We start from the raw sequence: 19,858 nt of genomic DNA, 5'->3' as shown, positions 1-19,858 counted from the left end.
GAATAACAAATGAGATCGAATGGCACATACTGTGCTGTAACCTATCTTTTTCACTGCACAGCTTTCCATGTTATTAAATGAACGTATCTAATGTCACAATGGGCGGCATCAGTGGATGAGGCTCAGGGTGGCTGGCCGCAGGCACTCACGGTCTCTTCCTGGGCAGAGCCTTGAAGCTGGTTCCCGCTTCTCCTCTGTGAACAATGATTTAGTGAACAGCTTTGTAGTCACGACTGTTCCCTTACATCCAATCTTAATTTTCTTAAGGAAAAAAGACAATAAGGCAACGTGAATAAAATGTTTAAATTGTAAGTGGGTTTCTTTGGTGGGGAGGAGGGGAGTAACTCAGCATCATGCTTTTCATTTTTGATTCTGTTCAACCTCCAAATTTATCTCAAACACAACCTTATTTCTAGTCCACACACTTAAAATATAAACAAGACACAGTTCCTGTCCTTAAAGAGATTACAATCTAGTAATAAAAGATAAAAGACATAATAACTACCTGTAAAAATGAGTTTTTTCTCTCATTTAACCTGGTTTTTCACAATAAGAAACAAGGACAAGATGGACATATAATATTAATAATAACTAACGTTTATGAGAACGTACTCTGTCGAGGAACTGTTCATATATGAAATGGTATACTGTATTAAATTCACCATTTGATTCACACGGTCAGTCTATGGAGTAGTACTAGGGCTGTGAACATTATATTGTTGTGGAAATCGAGGCACGAGGAAGTAACTCAGCTAGCGAGTAGGAAAGCTAGGATTTGTTTCCAGGCCCTTTGAAATCAGAGCCCTCTGTTGCTGAAACACACAGCCTTTGGGCTGGGAGAGAGTGTCATGATGACCTGGAATAAGCATTGTGTTTTAACCCTCTAGGTACTGTGGCCTGAAAACTAGCTTGCTGACGTCCCCTATGGTGGGGTTCACTGTGACCAATCGGTGCACCTACCACGGGTCCATCAGCTTTCCTCAGGTCCCAGGGGCTGCCCTGGCCATGGAGAAAATGGGTTGCTCCAGTGCATGACCGCTACGCTCTGTTCCCACCTAAGTCCACTGAGGATCCACCTCAAGTTGATCACCATGACCTGGCTGACGGCTTCTTCTTTAGCCACCCCAAGCCGGCACACTTTGATGCTTTGGCCTGTACCACTGGGTCCGCAGTCCATGTCTTTGTGAATCAAGCCACCGGCAAGCCAATGGGACTTCCAGAAGACTTCAGGAGCAGCCTCCTGAGGCTGATGAGGCCGGCGTCAGTGTGAACCATCTGTGTGTGGAACTGTGCCTGTCAGAGAATAAAGTTTAGATTATTCTCTAAACGATTTCTTTTAATTCCTTAGCATATATTTTTACTCTTAAAATCACTGTCAATTTCTTAAAAGGTTTTTTTTTTTTTTTTAAATAACAGAGTCCTATAGCCCCATTGATTAAGCCCCTCTTTGCATCAAGCCCAGAGCAAGGCGCTTTACACACAAGGCCTCCCTGAGCCTTCACCACCGCCCAGGGAAGCAGGTGCTGCTCTTACCTCCCTTTACAGAAGAAGAAAAGGAGGTTTGCAAAGCGGAAGCAATTGGCCCAAAGTCATTGTTCTTGTGAGTCTCTGACTCTGAAGTCCACCTGGGCATGCTCTCTACATGCTTCTTTATCTCCAAAATCTGAGCAGCGAGGCCACAGGCTTCCTGTGGTTTGGGATCGCTAATCTGATATGACTTGTTAAATGTCCTCAGCTTCTTACAGTTAATAAGTACCTGACACTTTTTTTAAAAAAGACGTGAACTTAAAACATACACACACACACACACACACCCCTTTCCTTTATGTATTTAAAACAACAAACACACCTCTGACAATTTTCTGATAAATCTAAAACCTCCATCAGTCACTAACGCTATGCGTTGAAGTCTAAACTTAACCACGAATAAACAGAATCTTTAATGCCGAACACACACACTATTTATTGAGCCCTGAGTACACAAAGTGCTTTACAGTCATTACCTTAAATAATCTTCATGTTCCCTTTTTCAGATGAGAAAGTTGAGGCTTTAATGAGAACAGCTGGAGTTGGAGTTGAGGCAGGAGTTCTGTAACCTGTGCCTCCATCCTGTGACAGGGAAAACTGCCGGTTTAATCTCTCCGGGCCTCAGTTTCCCTCTGGAGATAAGACCCTGAAAGAAAAGACCCTTTTCCACTTGGATCCCCGAATGTTGTCCGAATACACAGAGACTCTCAATCTACTTTTTCTGAATTAGTTTCGAATCCCTGCCACATATAAATAGCTTTTGAATACCGTTACCGTGAATAAAACAATGTTAAATTCTATTCCTTTGTCATTTAATCCACTCAATTTCACCTAGTAATAGATGAATTTCGAGGTTTTAAAAACACTTCACACAATAATTCTGAGACTCAGAAAGACCATTAACCAGCAGCCTAGGGTTTGTAGGCATTGATTTATCTGACCTCTGGCACTTGACCTGCTGAGCAAGGTCACCAGGGAGAACTTTTATTTGTGTCTCATGTTTTGGCCCCTGTCATTCTTGCATGTGCATTATCTCACCTCATCTTTGTGGCTACTCTGAGAGTACAGTATCATCATCATCATCATCATCATCATCATCATCATCATCATCATTGTCCCCGTTGTACAGTCAGAACAGGCTCTTTAGGAGGAAGGTAGCCTGCCAAGGTCATAGAGCCCCAATGTGGCAGGGCTAGAACTCGAATCCAGCCAGGCCTTTGGACCCTTCTTTCCAGGCCAGCAACTCTGCATCTCATCCCTGTGGTCCTGAATCTTCAAACGACCACATGCGTCACCATGAATTTTTCAGGTTGTAGTAATACCAGCGGTAGTTTCACCAAGACTCTTAAATTTCAGGCAACACAGTGGGACGGATAAGAGGGTGGGATCCTCCTGGATTTGTCTCCTGAACCTGCCATTTCTAAAGAGGGGAACCACATGTTCCAATTTGCCCAGGACGGTCCTGGTTGTCCTGGCATCATGGCAGGCTCACCCCTAAAACTTGTGGGCCCCAGGGTAAGAATAAAAATGGAAAATAGTCTGTGGGTCACTCCACCACTTTCTTCCTACAAGGGGCTCTGTGTACGTGTGTGTGGACATCCCAGCCTGCATGTTTAAACTGAGTCTACCAGCTGCCCCTTGTGTCCTTTGGGCCTAGGTGTGTTTATATCTGTGGCTTTGTTTGCCCTTTGGAAGATCCACCTGGAGGCTGCACACGCAGTGTCTGGAAAAGGCTTGGTGTTACTTGGGCAGGGAATTCTGGGATGTTGCAGGGACTTGGAGCATAATCTAGAAGCAAAGGCCTTGGCTCTGAATGGGCAAAGCCCTCTGGCCCACAGACTCCTCACTCAACCCTGAGGAAGATCCCAGCCAGAAGAGGAAATGAGTGGGTCTCTAAATCCCAGAGTGGGCAGGGCAGGTTGCCCGGGATGTGGGAAAGTATTGATGAAAACTGCTCCCGTTCGCTGGCAAAGCTATCCTGGTCTAGACGGTTATATAATCACCTAATTTATGAGTTGTATAATTTTGGGCATTATTTCCCTTTATAATTCTCTCACCTGCAAAATGGGAAAAAACAGTACAGTTATCACCAGGTACCAGAAGTGCTATTCACTAAGGTTTTCGACATCTCCCCTCTGAGCAACAGTAGGATTGTACTTCCTGCTCCCTTCAAATTAGATGTGGTAATGTGACTTGCTTCGACCAATGGAAGTGAACACGGGTGACATAGGTTATTTTCAGGAGTGACCACATTTGCTTGCCTGTACTTGATTCTTCAATGGGCATGGGTGGATGTGGAGACCCACAGCTAAACCCCCACACCACAGCTGCCCATGGACAAGTACCCAGAATCACAGCAGACTTTATAAAAGCAAAAATTAAATCTCTGTTGCTTTAAATCACTGATTTGGTAGGGTTGTTTGTTACAGCAGCATCACGCAGTTTACCCTTTTTCTTACAAGGACCAATTTCATAGGGTTGTTGTGAAGGTTACATGAGAAATGTATGTAAGTGCTTGGCATATTTATTTAGTATTTATATTATTATATTAGTATTTATTGTGGGAGTAAAAGAAATGCTGATGTCCTGCCACTACGTAAACTTCTAGGTAGGAAAGTAACCAGTCCTGATATTCATTTCGTTTCATGTGCTTCTGTGGGGGAATCAGACACTGTGTTCTATTTTATGAGAAAAATCAGAGTTACCTGAAGGTCATGGAAGGGTGGGATACATTATACCTAGGGTCTGTGTTGCCAGGCCTGGGCCCCAGAACTGATCAGAATTGAGAGTGCAGGTAGATTCTTTGGAAAAAGCCCCAAATTCATGTAAATCTCATGAGTTTAAGTACTGATGGCACAATCTTTGCACTGCTCAAATTTTTAATACTTCAGTGTGAGCCAAAGCAGTGAACGCTGTGGCGTTCATTCTAGCACTACATAAACTCAGTTTTAAGACTACAAAGAGAACCAAATCTAATCACATGTATTTGGAGGAAGCCAGATTTTATTATAAAGGTGGCAAAATAAATATAGAAAGACTTAAAAAAAAAAAATCCAGTCAGTCATTCACTACTTCACTCCAAAGATGTTCTACTGTTTTCTGGGCGCTTCTGAGCAGACATGATTTGTGCCTTTGCTAACAAAAAACAACTACAGTAATTCAAGCAGGTGAAGAAAACCTTCAGGTGTTGCTGACTTTCTAACTACATTTTTGTTACACTCAAATTCATTCGAAAACCTACAGTAAAAGACGAGGTACAAAATGTGTGTTCATGTTTTACTTGGACAGATTTTGGCTCCTAGCAATTAGTGCTTTCAGTCACATTAAGCATATAAATAATGCTTTGTGACATTACAGTATTTCCCATTACAGATCAATTTATAGCATTTGTTCATAATCAGGCTTGAAATGTTACCTAGAAACAAAATATGTTTTCCTTGAGACAGTCAGACCCTATTAGAAATCTAAGGCTTTACAAATCACCATGTTAACAGTTATGTCCCCTAGCTAAGGTTTTCTTTCCTTAAATAGTGTTAAATTCAGCCCCAGAAGCACAAGTCTCTTTGAGGGTTCTTTTATGTGCATTGACTTGAAAGAAAAAACTTAGTGCTCAAAATATATTTAATATCTTACTGTGTGTAACTAAATAAATCAATCAGTATTCCCTTTGGAGGAAAAAATGTTAGCACCTTTTAAAAGTGTTATGCTTATAATTAGGTTACACAATATTATTTCTTCATTTTTTAAAAGGCAGGTTTTCATTGCTTAAAGAAAAAAGGTGTCAGCTCACTTCTAGGTAAGAGGAGTTATTCTCATTTCCTGACCACATAATCATATACTGAGGGCGAGCAAAAAAATAAAACATGTATCAGATCTGGAGATTTGGAGCAGTAAAACTCAGTGCTAAACAGCAGAGATTTTGGAGCTAGGAACATCTGGATTTGAGTTTTTTCCCTGCCATTTATTTAATCACTGTGGAATCTTGGGAAAAATTACTTCCCATTCAGCAAATGTTCACTGTTTATTTTTTCCAGAATTTTTTCATGAAGAATATTCTTTTTGATTAAAATTAACCACTTCTCATTCATTTAGCAAAAATTAAGAGTACTTATTGTAGGCGACACTCCAGGTCCTGGGTCCTGGGAAATAGCAGGAAGTAAGACAGCCAGACTATTGCTTTCACAGAGCTTATATTCTAGCTTGGGGAAGACAGACAAATGTATAGACAAGATAATTTCAGATGGTATAGTTGGTTGAATTACCTCAAAAGACACATCTGACTTTTTAACCTCTGGAACTTGTAAATGTGACCTTGGAAAAAGTCTCTGCAGATGTGATTAATTTAAGGGTTTCAGGATGAGATGATTCTGGATTATTCACATGGGACTTAAATCCAATGACAAATGTGCTTATAAGAGATACAGAGGAGAGACACTCGGAGGTAGAAAAGACCATAAGGCGGTGGCAGAGACTGGAGTGATGGTAGACACAGACAAGGAGTGCCTGGAGTCACCAGAAGCTGGAAGCAGCCAGGAGGGATTCTCGTCCAGAGCTTCTTTGATTGCAAGCTCTGCCTCTAGAACTGTGAGAAAGCAAGTTTCTTCTGTTGTAAGTCATTCACTTTGTGGGAGTTTGCATGGCGATGCAAGCTCTGCCTCTAGAACTGTGAGAAAGCAAGTCATCCACTTTGTGGGAGTTTGCATGGCGGCCCTAGGAAACAAATGCAAATGGTAGTATGTACCAAGAGAAAATAAAACTGGGACATGAGACAGGGACTGGAATGGGTATAGCCATGTGTCACATAACCTGTCAGCAGTGACCATACAGGACGACGGTATACCACATAGTCTAGATGTGTAATAGGCTATACCATCTAGGTGTAAGTGCACGCCGATGTTTGCACAGCAAAGAAAGTGCCTGATGACACATTTCTCCGAACATAACCCTGTCGGTGCATGACTATGTGTAGTAGGCTATACCATCTAGGTGTGTGTAAGTGCACACCGATGTTTGCACAGCAAAGAAAGTCCTGATGACACATTTCTCCGAACATAACCCTGTCAGTGCATGACTACACTATAAAAGGAGGAGTTTGGAAGGCCCCATTGAAGAGCTACCGTTCGAGCTACCGGAGGATGCGGGAGATGGTTTTCTGAGTCTGAGGGAGCAGCAAGTGCAAAGGGTTCAACCTAGGAATGAACTGGGCATGTTTGAGGACCAGAAACAAAGTCAGTGGGGCTGGCTATAGGAGGCAAAAGGAAGAGTGTTTGAGATGATGCCGATGGGGCAGGAAGTGACCAGATCCTGTAGGGTCTCAGAGGGCTTGGTAAGAAGTCTGAATCTTCTTCCAATTTCAAAAAGATCTTCGTTAAAATGACCAGTAGATTCCCTAACTGGCATAGAGAAGGAAATATGATTCTGGATTATCAGTAAATATTTATTAAATCAGTAAATACGAGGATATTCCGAACATTCTAGTACTTGGACTTTAAAAACCCAGACCCTTTATAATCTTACTCATATGATCCAATCCATTTAATTCTGTATGAATGATAACGTCACAGTACACGTGAAGTCAAACACCACAGGACACAGTAAAAAATCCTCGGAGGGATCCTTTATTTCATTTACTTTCTACTTATAAGGCATTTCGACCTGTAGAAGTTGCTTCTTCCAATTCTGCCAATGGCTTGGAACATCATCTTGTTCTAATTCCACAGTGTAAGTGGTCCCCGGGATAGGTCCGAGGGTTGTGGAATCATCGGGACTATATTCTACAGTTCCAGCACCCCAATAAGCAGGCTTCCCTAGGATCCCACTCCACATTCCTATCAACGATCAGTGAGGAAACAGACTGTATTTATATTCACTTTTTCAAAGATCAGACCTACCTCTTTTACATAAAGATATTTTCTCAAGTACAATAATGCATTCATCATTTTCCTATAGTTCTTCAAATGCCTGACATTCATCTTTTCCCTATCTCTAAAATTCCTTTCTTTTCACATTCTTTCTTGATTGTTTCTTATTGTAAAAACAAAAACAAAAAACCAAGATGTGGATTTGTTGTGCACATTAGCAGGTCTGTACAGAAAAATGCACAGAGGTTTTATATACCATTTACAGTAACAGCTCAGCGTACAAAGTCAAGAAAGAAGAATCTGAAGTACGAGACTTGTTCTGAAATAAGCCTATGGAGGACGACATCAGAATTTTCCCTCATCAACTATTTGATAATGACAAATTAAAAAATGTGCAGTTAAAATACATAGCGGTCACTTTACATACTTTATATACTGCGGCTGCCAACCCACCCGACTTCTAAATAATAGGGCTTTTTCAAATTTTATTCCCCTTTAGTTTAAATTTAATGGAAAAAGCTAAAAAGTCATATTTTAGCAATGTATCCCCATAGAGCATTGTGATTGACCAAGATTTTAATGTGCTTGGAGAGAAATCTTGCTGAAGTAATGACTATTTTCCAGTAAATATTGAGTGAAAACCAACTTTACCCCCAATCTGAGGTTATACACTTGCTTTTTGGGGGACACGACTGCTATACATGAGACAACCGTAGCAACCATCCAAGACAGTAAAAGAAAGCCTATGACAGTCTGCCATGTTATGCTGGGTGTGCATCAAAGCTCATCGTGATTTTTTGTGAGATCTTCCCCATAATTGGTAGCTTGGCTTCCGACAAACATGTTCCAGTTCTCCAATATCTCCTCTTTTGTTAGCTTTTCATCCTGTAAGAGGAAAGAGCTGTGTCATAGAAGCTCTAGTAACTCTGAATAATGGTTCAGCATGAAGCTCTATATTATTTCATTGATTTGCAACATTTAAAACCTCACAATTAGTAATTAAGAAGCTGCTAGGTACTCCTTCATCTACTGCTACGACACTGCAAAACCCCCAAATGCAAAGCCTCTTGCTATAAAAGCTGTGCTAAAATATATCAGTTAAGTCCCTGAGGAATTCAGAAGCTAGAATCTAGCTGTCTATAAGCAGTGCTAGCATTCCCATAATGGGCCCTGAAGAATTCTACTCTCCTTTTATGGCCGACTGCTAAACTCAATTGTCTTCTGAGAACTTGGAGCAATGATCAAAACGGAAAGGGACCGGGCTTCTTTCTAAATCTTTTCACTTATTTATTTGGCTATGTATCAATAGATATTGAAGTGCTGGGCATTAGCGCTAGAAGTGTGAGCTTGCCTGAGGATGCCTGGGTTTTAAGGGGACGGGCTTCCTTATACCTGACATATCACAGATGTCTCATAAATATCTGCTGACTAAGCACATGAACAAACTGGTCCTACAGCAACACAGGGCGTACCTCTCAAATCCATTCCCTGTCCACCGCAAAGTTCTGCAACTCTAGGAAATGGGAGTAAATGCAAGTGTGTGGCCACAGCAGACCATCTGGGAATGCCTGGGCCTGATGAGCTCATCATGGGTTATCATGGTACTGGGTCAAGTTTACAGGTCTCTAATGTAGGTCAAGAATGAAAAATGTCAATAAGGCACAGCGGCACAGGCCAATGCTCTCACAAAGAAGCAAACAGAACCAATCGTATGTAAACTATCTCCCTTCTAGGATCAATTTCAGAAGAATGTGAAATACCTTGTTTTTGTCCGACTCATACACCAGGTGCCTAGCCTCGGCCTGTGCGTGGTCATAGTCTTGAGGGAGGATCCAATGGCGAATCTCATCTTTGTCCAACTTCCCATCCTTGTTCAGATCCCGGAATTCACTAAATTGCTCCCGTTCTGACAAAACCCAGTCTGGCTCAGGGCCATTCTCCTCATGGGAAAACATATCCGCTGGAAGGGAAGGTTGTTCTTGGTTATGAAGACAAGTGGGAAGGTAAGTCAGAAACACTTGATGTCCTGGGTTTTTGGAAGGGTGATGACCAATCGGGAGACCTAACCCAAACACCTGACGGGCAGTTTCTTGGGAATAAAGCAGTGAGGTATCCACTGTGAAGTCAGTTTGGTAGAATAGAAAGAATTGAGTTTAAGAGCCAGAAGATGAAAGATGATCTAAGTCTCTAGGCTTAGTTCAGTGACTAGGATTAAGTTATTTAATTCAGTGACTGAGTTTTAAAGTTGCCTTGTCTGTAAAATGGAGATAATACTTCACAAATCACAGAGTTATTATGAAGATCAAGTGGACACACTCTGTGAAAACCCTGTACAACCTAAACTAGCACTATAGCTAGCGGTGAAAACTAATAACCAACATCAAGCACTTTCTATGGCTCAGATGCTGTATAATGCATTTGACATACGATTTTTTAAAATTTTCATAATAATTCTATGAAGTAGGTATTATAATTCCCACTTTATAGACGAAAACACCGAGGCGCAGCTTTACCCAAGGAGCCACAGCTAATATGAGCTTGAGGCTGCACAATCGATGGTCTTAACCACCGTGTTCATTCCTACTGTTTACATTATCCCTAAAGAGCTTCTGCATATACCATTTTATTTCATTCTTATAACAATTCTATAAGACAGATCATGATCCTTGTTTTACAAAATGGCAGGGAAAGGAAAAAGAAGGCAAAGTTTATGCATTATTTGCTAAGTCACCATATCTTCTTGGAAAAGAGAGATACCCAGTTTCTCTTTAATGGAAACAAAGCTTGCAAGTGTCAGCTGGGAGCAGGTGGTAGATAAAGGTAAACGAGAGGCAAGACCCTTGGTTTAGCTACCAGGTAGAGCGACACCTGACGTTGTTTTTGAGAAAGGGTTGTCACATACATTAGCTAAATCAAGCTTCACCCAATCCTGGAAGCATGGGTGTGGTGTATTCCCATTTTACAGATGAGGAAAATGAGGCTTATAGTGATTACATGACTCCCACAGGGTCATAGAGCTAGTAAGTGGGGAATCCAGGACTCCTAAGTCCAGTGCTCTGCCTACTACACCACATCATAACATTTTCCACTCATTCTTGTCTGAAGAGAACTTTCCCCCATAAATAAAGTCATTTGTTGGGCAAATCTATATATTGGACAGCTTTCACTGCAAATTGCTCGGAATTCAATTTTCAAGCACAATGTTCCCCACGTGCCTCTCTGCCTAGTGTAAAGAATGGAATGTTGCTTTTAGGCAAAAGCACTCAATGAGTTTTGCCCCTGACCTTGCACTATTTCAGTGCAGAGTTCAGGAAGGCAAGGAAAAGCACATACCTTTAATCAAAAATGCTGCACTGTTTTAACCAGTCAGCCTTTTCTGTCAGCCTAATTCCATCGCCAAGGTGTCAGTGACTCTGAACCTACCCTCGCATATGAACCAGGCAAGAGGGAGGCTCTGCTGCTTGCACTGATGTCGAGGTTGTCAACATTTGTTATTCTACAAAGTTAGCGCCACCATGATCGCTTTAATTACTGTGGTGAGAGCTACCTGTCTGTTAATACCACAGACGGAGACCAGCGTTAGGTTTCTTAGATCAAATATAATTCTTAATGATTAGAAGCAATTTTGCTCTTCTTTACTGAAAGCCCTTGTTTTTGGGCATGGGGTGGCAAAGTAATACAACCGTTAGATCAGAGACTGACGGCAACTTGGGCTCTGGTTTTAAGTTGAAAGGCAATTACCTGCTTCTATTAATATGTGTACAACAATTCTATTTATCCTATCTCTCAAATGATTCGCCGGCTTTTACCTTATTGAGACTTGGGAAAAGAAGAGGTGTCATGAGAAGGCAGTGGCAGTTGGAGCCAGGTGCTAAAGCACTGAAGCAGCAGCTGATGAGGATCAAATGGAAATGTCCGTGTTGCCTGCTCCAGTCCTTTCGCTTGGAGGGCTACCAGGCTGCCGGGAGGGGTTCTAAGCAGCACCGGTGGGTCCTGGCCCAGGTACGTTCGAGTCTCATTCAGCCAGTGCTCACAGCTACCTGAAAATGCGCTTCTTCGTGTTGCTTAAGTGGAGTCCTTCGGAACAAAATGCTAGGTATGGTATTCCCAAGGAAAGGGTCAAAACCAAAATATGTTGTGAAAGGATTTACCTTTAAGAAGGAATGCTTTTCTGTGGATGGCATGGGCATGTAAACAGTTCTGTTGATCACAGCTGTGTCTACTCAGAGCTTCCAGGTCCCACTCTCCCAGTCTGATTTTAGTCTTTTCCCTAAGACCATCTGCTCTAGCCTCACTGTAAATCTATGGGATCTCAAAACCCATCTTGCAAAGGTAAAACAACACAGTGTGATGAAGGGTACCTCTCGGAGCTGTGGGGCCAACTGCTGGCCACCCTAGAGGTAGGGGCCAGCATTCTGGTCTCTTCTCCATTGAATGGGGTCTAATAATTCCTCCCTGATATTGTACACTAAGGCTGGTGGGACAAGTCCCTCCGCACTGGGAGGTCACAGGAGTGACACCTACATACTTGCAGCTGTTGCAAAAAGACATCTAGAGAAAGTAGCCAGACACGTGGGTGGAGGAATGTGGCTCAGCTGGGACAGCTGAGCAGGACCTCAGGCCACACTCACCAATATACTCATCCTGATCCACAAACCCATCCCCGTTCTTGTCGATGTCCTCCAGAGTTTCCTAGGAAGCAAAGAGGAACACAGAATGCAAGATGGCTACGTGTACTCAGTACATCTTATGAGTTCTGACCATTGTCCTCTTTTGTCTGGCTTTTATGGATGAATGCTTGGTGACTTCTGACTTGTCTCCTTACCTCCCCGGGCATTCATTTCTTATCTGTAAAAAACAGACAGTGGTTTCTGTCCTTCCTCCCCCATCCTACAATTTTAATAGCAGAACACTCTCTTCAAATGAAAATGTACCTGCAAGCCCAGAGATGCTCTGAATAGATCGAGAAGCCCTGCCAAGCCAAGCATCTCCACCATCCAACCAAATCATCCCCTGGGGTACCTGTGAGGAATCAGCTTGAGAACCACTGGACCACATGGTCACAAAGATAGATTCTGGTGCTAGGTGGACACCGAACTGATGTCAGAAAAATATAAAACAGTGGTCAATTAAAAAATCAAAGCGTATCTGACTTCTGAATGTATTATGTTCTGTATTTAGTACATTTGACTTCTTAATTAAGTACTTTGCTAGTGTGAGTACTTAAGTGAGTTTACTGTCGTCCATTGTCGCAGCAACTCAAAGGCATCCTATATCAAAGAAAACAGCCAACCTGAGAACAGAGACAATCTAGAGGCACATAATCCACTTGTGGCTGATTCTCCATCTTCACCGTCCTTTAGCAAATCAGCTGTCACTGAGTGGATGTCGAGCAGTAAAAAGAAATGATTCTTAGAGCCACTGCCCAGTCCTTAAGGTCATGGATGAAGCATGAGTCAAGAGTGGACCCAGCCACCAACTGCATAACTAAAATAGTCCAGGGCTGATTATAAACAAAAGCTTTAGCCTCTTGTTTCCCAGCATCAAAGCAGCTGGAACTGGCTTGGGTTATCTGCCCAGGAAGCAGGTGATGGCATCATTTTACTGTCGTGGAAAACTAAGACAGTTGGGACCCCATCAGACACTATGAAAAGCAACTACACTCAGAGGCCTTACAAGCACAGCTGACCCTCAAAACCTTTAGGGTCTGACCCATTCGCCCTCTGAAGATTCCCACTAAGGGAAGCATCCTTTCTGGCCATGGTTTTTACTTTAAGTTCCTATATGGTTTAACAATCCAATGCGTTCCATTTCAGAGTCTTTTTCTAGTTTCCTCAAAGCTGAAAAATGGACAGAGACTACCTAGTTGCCCATCAAACCCATCTGCTCTTTCTGGGCACACATCTAAACTGTATTTCCCAGTCTCATCAGACCAAGGAGCCAGGAGAATGTAAAGGGAAGGGGCGCGCCATTTCCTGGGCAGAGCAGTAAAGGGAGATTGCCTTCTCCTCATTCCCTCTTTTCCTCTGTCTGCCAGCTGGTTGTTGCCAGGATGACCTTGAGGCCACAGGATGGTGGCGTATAAGAGGGAAGTAGCCAGGTTACCTGATAGCACTTAAAAGAGTACTGCCCAGAAGATCCAACTGGCTGGGACCAACTGCAGTGGACCTGGTGTAAGCAAGAACTAAGCTTCACTTGTGATAAACAGTTAGGACTGGAGGCTCTTTGTTACAGCACCCAGTCTGCCCTGCCAAATTCACTAGGTAGACAGGTATTCCAGTGTATTCCACTCCAGAGTCCTTCCCCAATTCCCCTCAGGCTGAAGAACTTTCTCTTTTTTGGAAGAAGAGACAAGATTTTTGGTGCAGCTTTCGCCCTGGTCTTTTCCCAGCCCAGGGTCTTCTTTTATCTTACCAAAACTACAATTTCCTTCATATGCTCAAACTCCTCAGGGTGCAGAAAGGCGGTGAACTCCTCCCGAGTGGCTGTCTGGTCACCGTTGAGGTCTGCAGCTTTGAATCTTCTCTCGTCACGTGGCAGCATCTTTTTAAAGGTGTGATGGTCTGAAGAATCGTGAAATTCTGCAGGGTTTCCTGCAGGATGGGCACACGGACATTTAAACCGGGCCGCTGAGGAAGGCATTTCCTTCCAGATCACTCATTCTTCATGTGCAAATAAAGATCCTGACCTATCGAGTTCTTTGAAACGTTTATTTCAGAATGCCTCTAGTATCTGCCTCTTCATATCGCCCCACAATCCAGGCCCTAATGGTGTATTCGGGGCACTACAGCAGTGGTGAAGAACACAGGCCTGAGAACATACTGAGGCCATACTTCTTGTGCTGAGCTCTGCTTTCATTATATCATTCTCTGATCTAGAACACGCAGAGGCTCCCTAGTCCCACAACATTTTGTCTGAATGTTTCTGCCTGGCTTTCGAGATCTCCCTTAATCTGGCCATGAGTGTGTGTCTTCATTTCTCCACAGTCCTGTCCCCTCGTTGTTTCTACCATCCACCCAGAGGGTCTGCATCCTGTGCTTTGCCCACACCCCTCCATCATTCCCCAAACAAGTGTGTCTTATATCCGAACCTTGCTCGTTGCTGAATGCATTGCTGCACCTTTGACCTTCCAGCGAACCCATCTTCCCCACTCGTCTCTCTCCAAATATAAACCCATTCGTCAAGGCCCAGCTCCCATGCTTTCCCTGACTGCTCCAAGCCCACTTGGTCTTTGCTATCTGAAACTTGGCAGCATTTTGAAATTATACCATAGACACGCTTTCTCTCTGCTTTTTTCTGTGTGTGTCCCTGAGATATTAGGTCAGGGAGGGCAGCAACTTAAATCATTTTTCATGAGACCCCTCGATCCTTCCCAGTACTAACCACCTACCACTTCACCCAGAGGAAGCAACTCAGTACACTCTCAGTAAGCAGAGGATATTATACAAGAGGTTCTACTTAAGAGGCTGTGACATCGCCCCAAAGGGAGTGTATATGATGAGAGAGTAGAGTCTCCTGTGAGAAGCTTGTTATGGGGGCCCCAGCTGTGTAATTGCTCCTGTAGCACCTCTTACCTAGATAGTAACCATAGGTGGCTTGTTTGTATTCTTCCCAGGAAATTTTATCATCTTTGTCCCGATCGTAATCCTTCCAGACTTTAGCGACATTATCATAGATATATCTTTTCTGCACCCGTTTGATCCAGGTTTTCAGTTCTTCGGTGGTGACAAAACCATCCCCATCACTGTCAATTCGATCAACAATCTTCCTGTAGTAAAAAAAAAAAAAAAAGGAAAAGAAAAAGAAAAAGAAAAAAAAAAACCCACGATGCTATTATCAAGGCTTGTGCGATTCTGATCCAGAAAAAGATCAAACACCTGCAGAATCTATAATTCATAAACGTAAAATCAATGATCCTCTGGTGCTGGAAGGGATCTTAAAGTTTATCTTTTCCAAGGATGATATGCCTTTCCCCTGACCCAGTGCTAATGGCAGACACTACCAGTGGACCACGCCTCTTCGTCCTGATAAACCTAGATGTAGCCTCAGAATCCTTCTGAACAGTGTTCTGCAGACAGACCCTACCAACGGATTAGCGCTGATTTGTACGGTGAAAGCTAGCAGTCTTTCCTGACATTGTCCTTAGAATAAGGAAACTGAGGCCGAGAGAAACTGAGTGACTTCCAAATCACGGTGCAAGTATTTGGTACAATACTGGGGTAAAAACCCATGTCTCCTGGCTCTAGGTCCAATGCAAAAAATGGAAAATTCTATGTAAACCAAAAGATGAGTTGTTTGTTAAAACAACAACAACAACAACAACAAAACAACTCACCACTTTGGACCCAAAGACTTGAAACTCAAAGCAAGAGGGGACCAGCAAAGCATAAAATGTCAGGGATGAAAGAGCTTTGACATCATGTGACCTATTCCAGAGACCTGGCTAGCTGAGCAGCTGCAGAAGCCTGCACCCCTGCTCTTGGGGTAAAAACCCTTATGTCCACTAGGGTCTCCTCCTCCACAGCTGGCCCAGATATCATCAATTTCCCACTGGACTTCACTGAGATACCCCAAACCCTAGTCCAGGGCAAAATGCAGGCTAAGAACTCACCAGTGTCCACCTCTAGGCCAGAGGGTCCAAGAGAGGGATGCCGTCCCTGTGGGAACTTCGAAGACAACCACAAGCTATTTCTAATATTTAAAAAAGTTTTACCGAGGTAGTCTATTTACCTGGGATGAGGTCATACAGGCTAATTAGGGATTTGTTTCTTTGCTTTGGGCTGGAAATCTGTCAACTAAGAGGCAAATTTTTCCTACTGTGAACAGAAGTCCTGACTGGCAGTTACTCTTTGATTAATTAAACATGGGAAATGAACTCATTAGTACTTAAGTCCCCATCTCCCAACAGACACCTGGGCAGCCCAAGCTCCTCTTTCTCAGGAAGGTATAAACATTACTAATAGCTTTAATATGTCCTTTCATTTGCAATTGTAACAGGTCTCCGGGCTGAAAGATTAAACCTCAAGTATCTTCAGGCTTCCTTCTAGGAAACCACAGCCAGACACAGCAGAATTCTTTCACATTGCAATGTTCAGTTTGCCTACTATGTGCCAGGCACTGCTCCAACCCTGGGGACACAGAGGTGACAAGTCCATCAGTTATCTAATGCCAGCTGAAGAACAGAATCCCAGGCCAGCAGAGACCTAATGTCGGACTGTGAATAATGTTTTTGTGGAAAGGACAGCAGTAAACCTATACAAAATAAACATCCAGGACATGGTCAGCCTGACACATAGTAGGACTTACTGAATATTTACTGGAAGACTAAATATGATCTTAATCTTTCTCCTCAACAATCTCAGGAGTGAGAAACTAGGAAAGGCAGCTATAATGAGATAAACCCGAACCCTACAGTCAGAACTCCTGGTACAGTGGGTTTAGGCTTTTGCAGCTGCTCAGCTAGCCAGGTCTCTGGAATAGGTCACAGATGTCAAAGCTCTTTCATCCCTGACATTTTATGCTTTGCTAGTCCCCTCTTGCTTTGAGTTTCAAGTCTTTGGGTCCAAAGTGGTGATTTTTTTTTTTTTAAGAAACAAACAAACACACACCACTAATCAGTTGGTAGAGTCTGTCTGCAGAGTCCTGTTTGATTATGAGCAAGTGACTTGACTCTGAGTCTCAGTTTCCCCAACTGTAAACTGGAACACGTACTTTACAAAGAATGCTGTGAAGAATAAAGGTGAGAACGTGTGCCCTTTCTCACTAAGGTCCAAAAAAGGGTGGAAGGAAAACTCAACAAACACCTGGCAGGTAAGAGAAATGAACAAAGCCTCCAGGCAAAACAAAACCCTGCCAGCTGCCAACGAGGGTGCCAACACTGCTCCAGAGGATTACCGCCACACGGGAATGATGGCCCACGGAAACCAGAAATCAAGGTCTGTATGTGAAATCATTCAGATTTTAAATGTTGGCAAGTTGGCAAGTAATTTCACTATTTTTCTATTTGTCACTGCACGCAGTCTATGGGTCCCCACTTTGCAGCCCTCTGGCCTAGGTGTCTCCAGGGACCTTAGAGTTGTCACATTTTCAGGATCAGCTCAGGTGGTGGTGACCATGATCCAGCCATGTTCCTCCCTTGGCAGCCCAGATCCAGCCATGTTTCTCCCTTGGCAGCCCAGACTTGAAAGGGACTGTTGTACAGCTGTGGACAGAGGTGGCTTTTTATGCCCAGCCATCCTATCATTTCCAACCCTCCGCTGTCCCCTGCCTCTGGCCCAGATTTACCTTACAAGTGAGTGCTGTGTCCACTACTCATCCAGTGGCTCAGCCAGAGACCCAGATATCATCTGAGATTCCTTGCTCCCTCCTCTTTCCAACCCCCCACATTGAGTCAAGAGTGAGCACTGCCACTTCTCCTTCCCACATGCTTTTGGATTCACCCTCTCCTGCCCTCTGGACCAGCGTGCCTGGTTCAGGTGCACACGGCCATGGTCTTTCCTCCGGTCTCCCCATCCATGCCTCAGTTATGTTCTTCGCCCTACGGCCAGTCTGCTTTTCCTACCAGGTTCTGGGATGACGACATTTCGACCACATACAGGATGCCTCTCAGAGATCTTTCCTGCTCTGCCCTTGGTTTCCCCTCCAATCCCACCTCTTGCTTCTTCTACCCTGTCCCTTTATTGTCCCAACACCCCTCATCCCCCAGAACAGATTTCAAACCCTTTATAAGTGGGCTGTTCTCTCTTTGGGAATGCCTTCCCCTGCTGGTACACCTGCCAATCTCTGAGTCGCCCCCACAATTTCTGATCACATGACACCCCCAAACTCCCAAGCCCCTTTCTTCAACCTGAAACCTTAGGGGCTCCTTCTCCTCACTGTAGTTTTTATGTGCCACCACAGCGATTACGCTAGTGTCTGCTTGTTTTTCTCTCGCCCACATTTTACTGGAAGCGTTTTAGAGCCTACAGCAGACAAAGGTTTTCTTTGTACCTGCCAGGTATCTAACATGGTGGCTGGCACACAGTAGTCACTCAAATGTTTGTTGCATAAATAAATGAATGAACTTAAGGTGTTCGTACAAGGATCAGATGCAGACCAACTCCATCAGCCCTTGATCTCACCACTTACTCTCACCACTAGGCTTAATCCTCACGATGAAGGCACTAAACTGGAAGCTGTAGCACCGCAAACTGCAGCGTTCCCTACTCCAAGCCCCACCCCGCCCCCCAATGACAACGATGCAAATGGCTGCCACTCGAAGCCGCAAAATGAATCAGTTTTCAAACACCTCAAAGCAATACAATGACAGAACTCATCAAAGGCCCCCATTGTTAAGTCCCAAACGAGAGAAGAGAAGTATTTCTCTGTAAAATAAAAGGTGATTGTTTGAAGGTGACTTTGAAGTTCAAAGATCTTTTTATCAGAGCAGGCAGATGGTGCACCTACACAACAGGTATAATTTAGCTTCGTATCCTAACCAGCCCTATTTACTGGCCATTGGTGGCCCCCTTCAGTACAGGCGTGGCTGTGTTCTTTTTTATGTAGCAGGACATGAAGACCCTCCACACTCAGGAACCCGGTTCCAGGAGGCCTGGCGCTCAGTCAGCAGGGTTACCGACACCCTCCCCAGCCCATCCTTCCTCTGGGACCAGGCCAGCTGCTGATTCCTCCGTGGAAGAGTTCGTTTCCAGATACCTTCGCACAATGCCCCAGTGTCTCCGCAGGGAACCTGCCCGAGGGTGCCCTGGGATCTCCCAAAGTTTTGTTCCCCGGGTCCAGTTCCTAACTCAACTGCCTTCAACAGGGAAATTTACAATCCACCACCACACCACCCTTCAGCTTTTTGCCCTCGGTTGTCAAAGGACTGGGTGCCTCGGCGGACATCTGCTGGAAGGAGAAATTAGGGGACCAGTTTCAATTCCCACCCCATATACCCTATCCCTAATGGCTCTCCCTTCTTAATGACAGGACTTTTATATCCCTATATCAGATTTACCGGCGATTAGGGAGAAGGCAAGAATACCCCAGCCTTGGCCCAGGGACACAGGCCAGGAATCGAGCTTCTCCTTCTCTTCTGCCCCCTTCATCTTTTATCCATCTATGTTCCTCCTTGAGATCTTCTTAGAACTATCTCAAGCCCCCTTCTTAGGGAATGGGAGGCGAAGAGAGAAACTGGAGGGTGGGAAAGAACGCATGTTACCAAAAAGCCACCGTGGACAAACTCCTTTTGTACACTCCCCTCCCTTCTGATGCAACCCAGGGGAGGGGGCGGGCCCTCGCCATCCTGGCTCCCGCGGCTGCTGCCACGTTCTCGCCTCCCGCGGGGAAGCCACCTCGCCCCGGGGTTGATCTCCACGCAGGGGTCCCGGCGCCCGTGGGCAACTTTGCGCCGACCCCGCCGCCGCCGCCGCCGCCGCACCCTACGGACCCACGCCCTCGGATCCGCGCGCCCGATTTCACTTTCGCTTTGA

General features: G+C 44.2%; 1 protein-coding gene across 1 annotated transcript in view; it reads right to left on the bottom strand.

The window, feature by feature from the left end:
• Window positions 1-7,117: 7,117 nt before the first annotated feature.
• RCN1 (reticulocalbin 1) overlaps window positions 7,118-19,858 on the bottom strand; it is a gene marked incomplete at its 5' end in the record, with an annotated part of 13,002 nt that continues 261 nt past the window's right edge. The window contains 5 exons of the mRNA XM_006908146.2: window positions 7,118-8,273; window positions 9,149-9,348; window positions 12,020-12,080; window positions 13,803-13,981; window positions 14,963-15,156. Of these exons, the coding sequence (XP_006908208.1) occupies window positions 8,166-8,273; window positions 9,149-9,348; window positions 12,020-12,080; window positions 13,803-13,981; window positions 14,963-15,156 (742 nt within the window). The remainder of the gene's footprint in view (window positions 8,274-9,148; window positions 9,349-12,019; window positions 12,081-13,802; window positions 13,982-14,962; window positions 15,157-19,858) is intronic.

The sequence above is a fragment of the Pteropus alecto genome, unplaced genomic scaffold (assembly GCF_000325575.1).
Source record: "Pteropus alecto unplaced genomic scaffold, ASM32557v1 scaffold71, whole genome shotgun sequence".
NCBI classification, from domain to species: Eukaryota; Metazoa; Chordata; class Mammalia; order Chiroptera; family Pteropodidae; genus Pteropus; species Pteropus alecto.
The sequence above is the reverse complement of the archived record's forward strand: the minus strand, read 5'-3'. Positions and strand labels throughout refer to the sequence as shown.